The sequence below is a fragment of the Brachionichthys hirsutus genome, chromosome 19 (assembly GCF_040956055.1).
Source record: "Brachionichthys hirsutus isolate HB-005 chromosome 19, CSIRO-AGI_Bhir_v1, whole genome shotgun sequence".
NCBI lineage: Eukaryota > Metazoa > Chordata > Actinopteri > Lophiiformes > Brachionichthyidae > Brachionichthys > Brachionichthys hirsutus.
Genome location: NC_090915.1, coordinates 191,064 through 206,257, shown reverse-complemented (window position 1 = coordinate 206,257; position 15,194 = coordinate 191,064). Strand labels below are relative to the sequence as shown.

Below are 15,194 nucleotides of genomic sequence, written 5' to 3'. Positions count from 1 at the left end.
ACATCGCATGGACATCGGGGGCAGTGCCTTTGGATTGGGAGACTGGGGCGGTGGTCCCTCTTTATAAGAAGGGGGACCGGAGGGTGTGTTCCAACTACAGAGGGATCACACTCCTCAGCCTCCCCGGTAAGGCCTACTCAGGGGTACTGGAGAGGAGGGTCCGCCGATAGTCAAACCTCGGATTCAGGAGGAGCAATGTGGTTTTCGTCCTGGCCGTGGAACTGTGGACCAGGCTCTACACCCTCGGCAGGGTCCTTGAGGGTGCATGGGAGTTTGCCCAACCAGTCCACATGTGTTTTGTGCATTTGGAGAAGGCATTCGACCGTGTCCCTCGGGGAGTCCTGTGGGGGGTGCTCCGGGAGTATGGGGTGTCGGACCCCCTCCATCGGGGTGTCCGCTCCCTATATGACCGGTGCCAGAGCTTGGTCCGCATTGCTGGCAATAAGTCGGACCTATTTCCAGTGCGGGTTGGACTCCGCCAGGGCTGCCCTTTGTCACCGATTCTGTTCGTAACTTTTATGGACAGAATTTCTAGATGCAGCCAGGGGGCGTTGAGGGGGTTCGGTTTGGTGACCTCAGGATTGGGTCGCTGCTTTTTGCAGACGACGTGATCCTGTTGGCTTCATCAGGCCGTGCCCTCCAGCTCTCACTGGATCGGTTCGAAGCCGCATGTGAAGCGGCCGGGATGAGAATCAGCACCTCTAAATCCGAGGCCATGGTTCTCAGCCGGAAAAGGGTGGAGTGCACCCTCCAGGTCGGGGAGGAAACCCTGCCCCAAGTGGAGGAGTTCAAGTACCTCGGGGTCTTGTTCACAAGTGAGGGACGGATGGAGCGGGAGATCGCTTCGACAATGGAGGCACGAAACATAGTCAACTCGGACTCCCGCCTCGGGATCCCCCCCCCGGAAGAGCTAGAGGAAGTGACCGGGGAAAGGAAAGTCTGGGATTCCCTGCTTAAGCTGCTGCCCCCGCAACCCGACCCCGGATAAGCGGTTGAAGATGGATGGATGGATGTTTACATTAAACATCTTGATTTTGATCCACCCTTTGTCTAGCCCCTCCCCTAGGACCTGTTTGTCATGGGTGACCCTACCAGGGTCATATAGCCCCCGACAACTGAGCTCCTAGGATCATTGGGACACACAAACCCCTCCACCACGGTAAGGTGGCAGCTCAGGGACAGCTTAATATTGAAATAGCATTTCTAATATTAATCTGTCTTTGAAGATCTATATTCATTAAAAATTCTAAAGCATGCTACAAAAATGACCCTGGGGAATGTAGTTTCTCACATGCTCCACTTTTAAAAACTTGATTTCCATTTTGTGCTTCATGAATTCTAAATTGCTGGACAAATGCAGTTTGTCTAAGCAGCATGGTGTGTATTGCTACCTTTCAGAATCAATGGTGTGTTCACAGATGTGCAAACTACCCATGCCATGGACACTTAATGTTCATTTGCTCCAAAGGTTCCTCAATGGATGAAACTCCAAAAGATGAAAATCAAGAATGTTAAGCTAAAAAACAAACAAATATGTGGATGGGAGAAGCAGTGACAATACACATATCTAGATAACACAAAGTGTCTGAAGCAGAGGCAGCGATGTCTGCCCCTTAACTGTAATACAAAGTATAACTGTTTAATGTGCAACAAATACCAATGCTTTCATGAACTGTACTACATTATGATCTGTGTGTGTGTCACAGTGGACTGCCTACCAAATCAATCAGCCTATCAGAGAGCAGTGAAGCACACTGAAACCATTTACAGCACTCTGTACTTCAATACACCTGATGCCCAGGAAATCAGCTGTGTGAGTGGATGTGAGTGAGTGAGTGAGAGAGAGAGAGAGAAAGAGAGACCCAATCGAGCATTTTGTTCTCCGAGACAAATAAGTGTGACTCAAAGCTTGTAGATTCAAGTGTTAATCAATATAAACTGGCATCACCATGAGGGAGTGCTTTAATAAAGCCAAATACATTTTACAAAAAAAACTGTACATAACACATTCATGTACGTTCTATACATTTGATGTAATTAAATTGATTTTAAAGGAGTAGGAAAAGTACCACTGGTCAAGGTTGGATAAGAGCCTGATGGGACTTATTGAAGCAGGTAATCTGGGTCTAACCAAGCTACCTGTTCAGTAAATCTTCAATAATACAAAAACACTTACTTCCTGTAAACAATTGCAATTTACATTTGGTAGGGTCTCCCAAGGCAAATAGGTTCTAGGTGAAGGGTCAGACAAAGTGCCATTGTGGAGATTTCTGATGATGAGTGCCCAAACAGATGAATGTACCTGGACTTGAGGGATACCGGAGTACAGCCCTGGAGGCCTGGGTAAGAGGCGCACCAGAGATTGCCAGGCCTTTCACGCATGGGGTACATGTAAGCTCAGCCCGAAACAGTCAAATATTCGACAACGCCCACCTTCGGCAAAGGCTTGCTAACATTCGGGGGGTGATGGGGGGACATGCTCCGTGCTGCTATTACCGAGGCGGCTGCGTGGCGATGTGGTCACAAGACCGTTGGGCTTAAGTAGGAGTCCTACAAGGCATGGTATATGGACTGCACCTTTCCACATTTGTGCTTTACAAATTGGTCTCACATTCACACACTCAGGGCGACTGCTGCCATGCAAGGCGCTGCCAGACCAACTGGGAGCAATGTGGGGTTTTGTTTCTTGCCCAAGGACAGTTCAACATGTGGATAGTCAGAGAAACCGCCCGAGAAACGAGACACTGTAAATTTACAGCTCTGTCTACATTCTAACCCTGATCTATGTTCATGAGCCCTCGAGGCAAAGCAAGAAAGGATAGGATTGTGAGTCCAAGTGACTAAAATGAGTTTTCTCCACAACAGCTTTCGATGTAGGGTGAAGAGCTCAGACATCAGAAAGAGGCTAAAAGTAAAACCTCTGCATCACTCATGGTGGAACAGTACTTGGACTTAATGATCTTTATATGGTAAAAGGCTGACTGACAGTTCCTCATGTAGGGATCAAAAAAGTCAGCCTAAAAACGTGGGTCTCGGTTCGCTTGCAAGAGAACCCTGCTTCGTTTCATTAGTTTCGTGAGCAGTTTCAAAGCTCACCGGAGCAAACGCAGGACTAAATGTACGTAGAAACACTACGCAGTGCATCTCCGGTAGAGGAAGTACAGCGCACACTGATGCTATGGTGCTCAAGGAACAGCCTTGTTCTGAACACCAGCAAGACCAAGGAGGTCATAGTGGACTACAGGAGGTCCAGGAAGACTGAACACGCCCCCCTGTGCATACGAGGGGAAGCAGTGGAGCGTGTGGAGAACATTAAATTCCTGGGCATCCACATCTCCTCTGACCTCTCCTGGACACTCAACACCAGACACCTGGTGAAGAAGGCCCAGCAACGGCTCTTCTTCCTCAGGAAGCTGAAGCGGGCTGGACTCTCCTCTGTGCTGCTTGAAGACTTCTACCGGGCCACGATAGAGAGCATCCTGTGTCTCAGTGCAACCGTGTGGTACGGCAGCTGCACGGCGCAGGACAGGAAGGACCTATCCCGGGTGGTGAGGACAGCTCAGGGGATTGTGGGTCACCGTCTGCCTGATTTGGACTCCGTTTACACCCCCAGAGTCCAGATGAGGGCCAGACGCATCGCCACAGACCCCACCCACCCGGGCCACAAACTGTTTGTCCCGCCCACAGACCCCACCCACCCGGGCCACAGACTGTTTGTCCCGCTCCCATCAGGGAAGCGGTTCAGGACAATAAGAAGCAGCACAGCGAGGCTCAGGAACAGCTTCTTCCCCCGAGCTGTGAAAGCAGTTGTTCCCTTGTAGCGATCTGGGACTCGGAATGCTCTGTGCCTGTCCCGCTGGGGACGCTCTGTGCCTGTCCCGCTGGGGACGCTCTGGGCCTGTCCCGCTGGGGACGCTCTGGGCCTGTCCCGCTGGGGACGCTCTGTGCCTGTCCTGCTGTGCTGCTGTTGCTGTTTTGCACTATTTGCTTGATTCTCAGTCTCTCTGATGTGTATATATATCGTTGTTTTAGGAGAGATTTTGTTTTTTGTTTTACGTCCCTATGTGTGCCTTAAGCCAAAACACGATTTTGTTATGTTAGCATAATGACAATAAAAACTCTTGAATCTTGAAGGTGCTCTGCAGGGGAAGCTCAGTTACCGAAGAAACAAAAAGTGGTGAAATATGTACCGCTGTGTGTAGATTTCATTAACTAAATATGTACCGCTGTGTGTAGATTTCATTAACTAAATATGTACCGCTGTGTGTAGATTTCATTAACTAAATATGTACCGCTGTGTGTAGATTTCATTGACTAAATATGTACCGCTGTGTGTAGATTTCATTAACTAAATATGTACCGCTGTGTGTAGATTTCATTAACTAAATATGTACCGCTGTGTGTAGATTTCATTAACTAAATATGTACCGCTGTGTGTAGATTTCATTAACTAAATATGTACCGCTGTGTGTAGATTTCATTAACTAAATATGTACCGCTGTGCGTAGATTTCATTAACTAAATATGTACCGCTGTGTGTAGATTTCATTAACTAAATATGTACCGCTGTGTGTAGATTTCATTAACTAAATATGTACTGCTGTGTGTAGATTTCATTAACTAAATATGTACCGCTGTGTGTAGATTTCATTGACTAAATATGTACCGCTGTGTGTAGATTTCATTAACTAAATATGTACCGCTGTGTGTAGATTTCATTAACTAAATATGTACCGCTGTGTGTAGATTTCATTAACTAAATATGTACTGCTGTGTGTAGATTTCATTAACTAAATATGTGTTATAATACTTTAATATTTTGTTCAGAACCAGCTACTCACCGGTAACTGACGCGACTTCTCCACGGCGCTTTAACACAGTCCAGCGCAGAGCGGAGAGTGGGCTGTTCCACTGCGTGAAACTGAACGGTCATTGGATAAATGCTGGGCTTTGTCCCGCCCATCAGCGTCTCTGGGGCATGATGATTGGATGATCTGTCTGTGGTGGAATCCCTTTTTGATTGACAGTGAAATAATCGAATCAGCGATCTTGAAGCATAAAACACCCGGAGCATTTATCAAGTTTTTCATTCCGTTGTTCTGATCTTACCCGGAAACTTTAATGATCCCCAGCGACTTTGTCTTTGTTAAACACGACTAGCGTTGTGTAACATTTATGATGTAGGCCAGAAAAACATGAGCTCCTCTCATTGAATGAGCAGCAGCCGCACTCCAAAACAAAACAAACACGGGAGAGGGAGGGACTTCCCCTTCTACTTTGTGCAATCGACGAGCACGCCTTTCAACCACAGAATGCTGCTCAGAAAGTTCGCTTCGTGTTAGAAACAACAGTGTGAAAGCAGACCTTTCAAAAAAATTATAAATGCAACAGTGTTTGGACGTTCAGCTCCTCTTGGGCCAGTGTGAAAACAACCTTAGTTCCTACACTTTTCTCCTTCTCAACTCGCTTTTCGGAGAAAAGTTGAAGTCCAAGCCTTCATGAAGAGTCCGAAAATGCCGCTCCACATTTCCCTTCTCTGGTATAGCAATGGTAGGCAGGCAGAGGAGGCAAACGGACACTGAAAATGACATGGTGGGGGAAAAAGTTCTCCTCCTTTGTATGGAAGTGAGGTTTTTGGTTTCTTTCTTGGTCCAGCTCTCCCACTCATTTTTAGACCCTTTCTAGAGTTTAAAAGACATACATTTGAGGCTAACTAGGCAACTCACTAGCTTGCTATATTTTTGCAGGACTTTGCGGAGTTGTTTGCACGTACGCAGTGACCCATGTGTGGGAAAAGGTCAGATGTAAGACTGGCTGCCCTGTACGTCAATCAAGTGACAAATTTCATAGTGTAGAGACTGTAGACGGATGATGGGCTGACATCTACTTTTTTTTTTAACGCCATCTGATCTGATCCTTTCCGATCAACTGGTAGATCGCAACCGACATAATGGGCACACCTGCTCAAGGGGAGTTCGTAGAGTTTTCTTTCTTGAAGACAAAATGCCCAAATGCAGCAGCTTTGCAACTATTTCAATGTAAAATTTCGATCTAAAAATCTAAAAAAATAGCTGACAGGACAAAAGCTCCTAAAAGTCAAACATTCTAAAAGAAATAGTGCAGCATGTTTAACATGTTCACAAGTCAACGGGTGCAAGAATTAACATGGCACAGGTCATTTCTGCTTTTTCACCAGATGGGTGAATTCTTTTCTCATCGACATGTCCAGCCAAACCAAACAGGCACCAGGGGGCGGAGCTAAAGGCTCGGGCAAGTCGGAGGACCTGTCAGTGATTTAATGGCATTGCAGAAGGAGACAGCGGCTAACTTTAAGGCCTTTGTGGAGGTAGATAAGCTCTGCAAATAAAATTGGTGGAAAAGATCGGTTTCATAATCAGAAATCGGCTAATCGCAGATCGCGCAAAAAATTAAGGAAATCCCTTCATCATCGCTGACACTCTCCTATCACAGAGCACACCTGATACTCTCCTCCCCCCGTTCCAGCCTGCCTGCACACGATTCTTCACCTCCTTTCCACATTCTCTCCATCACTCTGCTCTGTTGACCCGAGGTACCTGAAGTCCTCGCCCTTCTTTACGTCTATTCCTTGTAGCTTCACTGTCCCCCCTGGGACCTTCTCATGTACACACATGTACTCTGTTTTACTCCTGCTCACCTTCATTCCTCTCTTTTCTAGAGCAGACCTCCACTTCTCTAGATTCTCCTCTACCTGCAGATCACAATGTCATCTGCAAACATCATATTCCAACCTCCTTTAAATTGCTTCGTCTACACAAGATGTCGTCCACCTGTATGCTCCTCCCTCCACTCTATGTTCTAGTCTCTTCTGGAAGTAAGTGTTAACTACTGCCATTTCCATCCTTTTGGTAAAGTCCACCAGCATCTGTCCTTCTAGGTTCCTATTCTGAATACCAAACTTGTCCATCACTTCTTCATCTCCTCTATTTCCTTCACCAACACGCCCATTGAGGTCTGCTCCAATCAGGACTCTCTCTCTGCTAGGATGCTCTGAAGCACTTCATCTAAGTCAGTCCAGAACTTCTCCTTCTCCTCTAACTCACCTCCTACCTGTGGAGCGTAAGAACTTCTCCTTCTCCTCTAACCCACCTCCTACCTGTGGAGCGTAAGAACTTCTCCTTCTCCTCTAACTCACCTCCTACCTGTGGAGCATCAGAACTTCTCCTTCTCCTCTAACTCACCTCCTACCTGTGGAGCGTAAGAACTTCTCCTTCTCCTCTAACTCACCTCCTACCTGTGGAGCGTAAGAACTTCTCCTTCTCCTCTAACTCACCTCCTACCTGTGGAGCGTCAGAACTTCTCCTTCTCCTCTAACTCACCTCCTACCTGTGGAGCGTCAGAACTTCTCCTTCTCCTCTAACTCACCTCCTACCTGTGGAGCGTAAGAACTTCTCCTCCTCCTCTAACTCACCTCCTACCTGTGGAGCGTAAGAACTTCTCCTTCTCTAACTCACCTCCTACCTGAGGAGCGTAAGAACTTCTCCTCCTCCTCTAACTCACCTCCTACCTGTGGAGCGTAAGAACTTCTCCTTCTCCTCTAACTCACCTCCTACCTGTGGAGCGTAAGAACTTCTCCTTCTCCTCTAACTCACCTCCTACCTGTGGAGCGTAAGAACTTCTCCTTCTCCTCTAACTCACCTCCTACCTGTGGAGAGTAAGAACTTCTCCTTCTCCTCTAACTCACCTCCTACCTGTGGAGCGTAAGAACTTCTCCTTCTCCTCTAACTCACCTCCTACCTGTGGAGAGTAAGAACTTCTCCTTCTCCTCTAACTCACCTCCTACCTGTGGAGCGTAAGAACTTCTCCTTCTCCTCTAACTCACCTCCTACCTGTGGAGCGTAAGAACTTCTCCTTCTCCTCTAACTCACCTCCTACCTGTGGAGAGTAAGAACTTCTCCTTCTCCTCTAACTCACCTCCTACCTGTGGAGCGTAAGAACTTCTTCTTCTCCTCTAACTCACCTCCTACCTGAGGAGCGTAAGAACTTCTTCTTCTCCTCTAACTCCTCCTACCTGTGGAGCGTAAGAACTTCTTCTTCTCCTCTAACTCACCTCCTACCTGTGGAGCGTAAGAACTTCTCCTTCTCTAACTCACCTCCTACCTGAGGAGCGTAAGAACTTCTCCTTCTCCTCTAACTCACCTCCTACCTGTGGAGTGTAAGAACTTCTCCTTCTCCTCTAACTCACCTCCTACCTGTGGAGCGTAAGAACTTCTCCTTCTCCTCTAACTCACCTCCTACCTGTGGAGCGTAAGAACTTCTCCTTCTCCTCTAACTCACCTCCTACCTGTGGAGCGTAAGAACTTCTCCTTCTCCTCTAATTCACCTCCTACCTGTGGAGCGTAAGAACTTCTCCTTCTCCTCTAACTCACCTCCTACCTGTGGAGCGTAAGAACTTCTCCTTCTCCTCTAACTCACCTCCTACCTGTGGAGCATAAGAACTTCTCCTTCTCCTCTAACTCACCTCCTACCTGTGGAGCGTAAGAACTTCTCCTTCTCCTCTAACTCACCTCCTACCTGTGGAGCGTAAGAACTTCTCCTTCTCCTCTAGAACACTCTGCACCAACTCCTCCTTCAAGATAACTCCTCCTCCATTCCTCTTTCCTCTCCTCCGTTATAAAGAACTTGAATCCTGCTCCTCAGCTTCTAGCCTTGCTTCCTTTCCTCCTGGTCTCCTGGACACACGTCCACCTTCCTCCTCCTCTTCATCATGTCCACCAGCTCTCTAGCTTTTCCTGTCATCGTCCCAACATTCAGAGTCTCTACTCTCAGTCCTGAACTCTTCCGTTCCCTTTTCTCTCGCTGGTGATGCTTCCTCCTTTTCTTTGTGTCTGTGTTTGACCCACAATAATCCAGTTTCCAGCAGCATTCCGTGGGTTAACAGCGCTGCTGGTAGTCATTGTTAGCCCGGGCCTCGACCATTCCGGTATGACTTTATTATTTACGTCGATTTGCACGTTCAATTTTGGCTAATTCTTACACCGAATGCCGTTCCTGATGCAACACTGCATTTATCTGGGCTTGGGACCGGCTCAAGGGAGAAACAGTGCAACGTTAGCTCCTGCTAACCGAACTATGCATGCTACCAAGAGGCAGCATTTGTGATGCACTAACTGCAGGGTAAAAAACTATGAATTAATTAATATTATGACAAAAATGGATAGAGGCTGAGTGTCGGTAGAAAGGGATTTAATTCGTAATGAGCTCAGATAAACCACTGATACGACGGTGGCGCAGGTGGTTGAGTGGGTCGTCCTATGATCGAGAGGTCGGCGGTTTGATTCCCGTCCTGCACTTATTTACACTGTCGTTGTGTTCTTGGGCAAGACACTTCACCCACATTGCCTGTGTGGATGTAGTCAGTGAGTGAATGTCGGTGGTGATCTGGAGGGCCGTTGGCGCAAATTGGCAGCCTCGCTCCCGTCAGTCTGCCCGGGGCAGCTGTGGCTACAGTAGTAGCTTCACCACCAAGAATGGAGTGAATGAATGATGCACAATGTGAAGCGTCTTTGAGTACAGAAAAGAAAAGTGGCATATGAAACCAATGCATTATTATTATTATTTTTATGAAGTATTATAAGTCATTGCTACAGGCGGGATAGAGTTAGAAGGCATCCAAACTAAATATAAAATAATTTTCTGATGGCTTTGCCGCTCACAAGGTTTCTGTATCCAGTTTCAAAAGTACAATAAATACATTCATGACCAGAACTATGTCAAACCCTTATTGTTAGGCATCTAAGAAGATAACCCAAACCCTGAAACAATTATCATCCCATATTATAGAATTTTCAGCTTTTGATTGACAAAGGATAACTTCCATAGGATGCAGGAAGCAACTCATTCAGTTACTTAGTGCTTCCTCTTGTGTGAGTAGTTAGAGATATTAGTAGACTCAGTAGTCTGTTAAAGCAGCAGAGCAAGCAGCTGCACACACACACGCAGCATAATGCAGCTGCACACACACACGCAGCATAATGCAGCTGCACACACACACGCAGCATAATGCAGCTGCACACACACACGCAGCACAATGCAGCTGACAAAGAGCTGTTCACGGAGGATGATCAAAGATGTGGCAGATGGTTATGCAGGGAAGAGCTAGCTACAGTTGGACACACACACACACACACACACACACACATTAATGCGCATTGACGATATGTTTACCTAAATCAGTACATGTGTACACAGTAGTGTGTAGGAAGATGGAATAATTAATTTAAAATAATTAATGAATGAGGGAAATGAGAGAGACCAAAGGATAGTAGAGGCACCTGTTGTGTAGGAAGTGACAAAGAAAGAGGATGAAGAATGGGAAGGCAGCTGGACCAGAGACATACCTGTGCAGGTGTGGAAGTGTCATACAACACACAGACATACAATCAAACTAAATGTCGGGTGAACAGGGGCCAGGGCTGTTATCAGACTTGACTGCTCAGGTTACTGCAAATCAATAAGCTGCAAAGTACTAACACAAAAATACACACAGGCAATCAATACACACAAGTACACACGTTTAACCATCTCATGCACACTCAAACATAATGTGTGATGAAAGAAAAAAATGTGTTTGTTAACAGAGCGACTGCTTCATCGTTAATCAGACAAAAGAGAGACAACGTGAACAAACCTTCTCCCACTTCCCTCCTCTCTTTCCATCCGCTGCTCGAGCTCCGCTTCTTATTCTCCGCCGTCATTTTAATGGACGGACAGAAAAACCGCACTAACTAGAGCGAGACTGATGAGACATGGATGAATTCATGAAGATTATGTCAGTGATTGTAGATACATGAGGCATCGATTGAGCGAATGGGAAAAGTGTGTATGGATGGATGCAGGTGAAAGAGTGACTCTGGTGCAATCACAGAGCAATCATCTTTTGGGCATATTTTGCCCCTCCTGTTGCAATAAATCATCAGTTCTACTGAAATGAACAGTGTTCCCACGGTACCTGACATTTTCCAGTCCGGACATCGTAGAGAGCCACTGAACCCTGGCGAGCTCCGACTGCAATGCGATGACTCCGGTCACAGTAACCGACCATGTAGAACCTGAACGAGCAGATAACAAAGACAACAATACTGTGACATTCAACACAGCAATCAAGCAAGGACAAAAATGGTGATTTCCAGAAACAAAGAGTTACTCATGCATGCCTACAATATTTTCTCATAAAACTTTAAAGTAGAACAGTAGAAACACTAGAAAGTGTGCCAAAAGAAGTCGCAAGAAAATATGACTGCATTGAGATAAGCCAAAACTGTAAAAAGGAAAATATTGTAGTTTAGTAGATGTAGTTCACCACCACCAAGTACGGAGTGAATGAATAATGCACAATGTAAAAGCGTCTTTGAGTGTCCAGACAAGCCAATGCATTATTATTATTAAGATACTTCACACACAGATTCAAAATCGGTTGCAGTGCTTAAAAAATGAATTTACACAAATATGGAAATTTGTAGAAAAAGACACCAGGCACCAATCAAACTGCGGAACGCCTTTCTCAAAACAGAATTATGAAGGAAACGTCTCCAACATTCCAGCATTTAACACACTTCCAGTTGGGATGGGACCAGTGAATGGAAATGGAAAGAAAGAATAAACTCTCTGGTGTCAATCTTTGCACAATAATTTACAATTTTGTGCCGACAACAAAAGATCAACATCACAAACGCCTTCCAGACAGAGGAGGACTGAAACTGTATTGACTGGAAACGCTTAAAGGCGACTTCAACTGTGGCTGTTGTGAATTGGTGCCGACACTTTTGACAATTTTCTTTCTGTGACAATGTTCTCTAAAGTCTCAGACAAAAATCACATGCAGTGTGTGGTGCTGATACGTTCTCCATGATAGTCTCTGCCATACCTAGATTACCGATCAAAAAACCCAATCGTAACCACGTTGTTCTTTTGACGGTGTTGCCGTGGCAATGGCCGGCATTCCCCATGTTAATCAAATGAGTGCGACACAAAACAATCACCAATCTTATGAAAATGGCATATTAGCATGGAAACGTCCCAAATTTGCCACATACATTCTCACACACATGCCGGTTGAAAAGGCAATGACACCCAGGCTGCATTTTCTACACTGTTGCCATGGCGATGGACACCCCTCCTATGGGGAGGGGTCCGACGCCAACTTTGTCGGACAGCCACGAAATTCGGTACAGACATGCGTCATGTCAGGGCAAAAAAAAAAAGTCTTGTGGCCACGCCCCCAGACACACAGGAAGGCGGCCTTAAAAACTCCTGATGGCAGATGGCCATATAATCCAAATAACGATTTGACTAAACTGTGAGCTACTCATGCAGCTCAAATCTAAACACTTGTGAAGCACTCAGGACAAAAGCGGCGTGCGTCGGCGGGTCAGCTCAACGGCCTGTCGGCCGGCGAGGGCCTACAACGCCGCTTGCGGCTTTAATTCCCATTTGTTTTTCAAATCTAGTGTGTTGTCTTCCTGTTCTGCTTGAATAATTTTGTACAGATTAGAAATTATCCTTATTAACACCTTTTTGCTCTCCACTACTTCTATCCAATATTGTTCAAAGTGTTCTGGTTGTTGTCCAACTCTTCCAAATTCGTCATGTTTCTTTAAATAGTGACGTAGTTGGAAGAATCGGAACAGATCCCTATTAGGCAGCCCAAACTCAGTTTGAATCTGTGAGAATGATTTCAGATGCATCCCCATAAACATTTGGTTCATCGTTATCAAGCCCTTATCAGCCCACCTGTTGAAGCCACTGTCTAATCTTGCTGGTAAAAAGTCTGCTATGGCTGTTATTTTGGATGCCCTTGACAAGGCAAGGGGCAATCGTAATTGTTTTCCAATCTTTTCCCACACACAGAGTAAATTTAACCCACTCATTCTGTACTTTCAGTTTTTGTCGCTATTTTGTGTCCATGAATAACAATGCTGATATTGATCTATCTGGCACCGGACTTTGCTCCATCTGAAACCACTTTGTGCCTGTATCCATCCTGATCCATGTAACCAGAGCCTTGAACTGGGCCGCCCAGTAATATCCCTTTAAATTTGGGAAGGCTAGGCCACCCCTTTGCTTGGAAGATTTTAGAACTTTTAGTCTCACCCTGGGTCGTTTATTTTGCCAGATGAAGTTTGAAATAAGCCTATCCACTAATTTGAAAGTGCCGTTTGGCACTGTGACTGGGAGGGATTGAAAAACAAATAGAAACCTCGGGAGCACATTCATCCTTATCGTTTCGATTCGACCGATTATAGAAAGGGGTAACAGTTGCCACCTCTCTAAATCCTTCTTGACCTGAGACAGGAGCTTGACATGGTTTGATTTATAAAGTCTTGAGGACTCTTGTGTTAGGAACACTCCTAGGTACCTGAACCCCTCTTTTGGCCACCTAAAGTTTGCCTGTGTGTTCAGCTGGCCGGGCCAGTGTCCACTGATCATCATAGCTTCCGATTTTCCTTCATTTATTTTGTAACCCGAAATGTCTCCAAATTTCCCCAGACAATGCATTAGAGGAGGAATAGAAGACAATGGGTTTTTAATATATAAAAGTATATCGTCCGCGAATAGGGATATTTTGTGTTCTAAACCCCCTTGATCCTGTATTCCCTCTATTTGTTTATTTGATCTGATCCATTCTGCCAAGGGTTCAATACTTACAGCAAAGAGAATTGGAGCTGTTGGGCTTCCCTGTCGTACCCCCCTCTTTATGTGGAAAAAATCGGACCATTTACACGTATTCTCGACACCGGACCTTTGTTCAGAGTATTGATCCAGTTGATAAAAGTAGAACCAAAACCAAACTCCTTTAATGTGTGATTTAAGAACATCCAGTCCACCCTGTCAAACGCCTTCTCCGCGTCCAGCAAGAGAAGCATCGCAGGATGGAGGGATTTCCTGGCAGCAGATTTGACATTTAATGCCCTTCTGATATTATTTGAGCCTTGTCTTCCTGCAATAAACCCTGTTTGGTCTGGTTGAATTAATTTTCCGATACACGTCTGCATCCTCCTAGATATTATGGCTCCAAGAATCTTTACATCACTTCCAAGCAGGCTGATTGGTCGATAAGATGCACATTCTTTTTGGTCTTTTCCTTCCTTGTGTATTACTGTTATTATAGCCTCTGACCAGCTTTTTGGTGGATCGTTTGCATTCAGAGCATAGTTAAATACTTTACAGAGGCTAGGAACAAGTTCTTTAGTAAATATTTTATAGAACTCTCCACTCAAGGTGCGTTCACACTGCGCCATTTGCTCCCTTTTAAACTGACCAGAGTTCCTTTCCTCAGATAATCCGCTCCGTTTGGGCCCGTTTGAACGCGCATCCGGACTCTGGAGAGGATCAAAAAAGTCCGTCTGAAAAGGAGGGTCTCGGTCCCTTTCGGCGGAGCAAAGGACGGAGCAACGTACGTAGTGACCCGCTACGCGGTGCGTCTCCGGAAGAGGAAGTACAGCGAGCACTCCAAGCTGCTCCAAAAAAAATAAAAGTGGCGAAATATGTACCGCTGTGCGTAGATTTCATTAACTAAATATGTACCGCTTGTGTGTAGATTTCATTTACTAAATATGTACTGCTGTGTGTAGATTTCATTAACTAAATATGTACTGCTGTGTGTAGATTTCATTAACTAAATATGTACCGCTGTTTGTAGATTTCATTTACTAAATATGTACTGCTGTGTGTAGATTTCATTAACTAAATATGTACCGCTGTGTGTAGATTTCATTTACTAAATATGTACCGCTGTGTGTAGATTTCATTGACTAATTATGTACCGCTGTGTGTAGATTTCATTTACTAAATATGTACTGCTGTGTGTAGATTTCATTAACTAAATATGTACCGCTGTGTGTAGATTTCATTAACTAAATATGTACCGCTGTGTGTAGATTTCATTAACTAAATATGTACCGCTGTGTGTAGATTTCATTAACTAAATATGTACCGCTGTGTGTAGATTTCATTTACTAAATATGTAACGATGTGTGTAGATTTCATTAACTAAATATGTACCGCTGTGTGTAGATTTCATTAACTAAATATGTACCGCTGTGTGTAGATTTCATTGACTAAATATGTACCGCTGTGTGTAGATTTCATTGACTAAATATGTACCGCTGTGTGTAGATTTCATTGACTAAATATGTACCGCTGTGTGTAGATTT

At 45.2% G+C, this 15,194-nt stretch overlaps 1 protein-coding gene across 1 annotated transcript in view; it reads right to left on the bottom strand.

Annotated features, from left to right (window-relative positions):
* Positions 1-15,194, bottom strand: part of LOC137908236 (WD repeat-containing protein 7) — a 142,839-nt gene that overhangs the window by 6,261 nt on the left and 121,384 nt on the right. Inside the window, 1 exon segment of the mRNA XM_068752611.1 lies at positions 10,991-11,090. Coding sequence (XP_068608712.1) covers positions 10,991-11,090 — 100 coding nt within the window.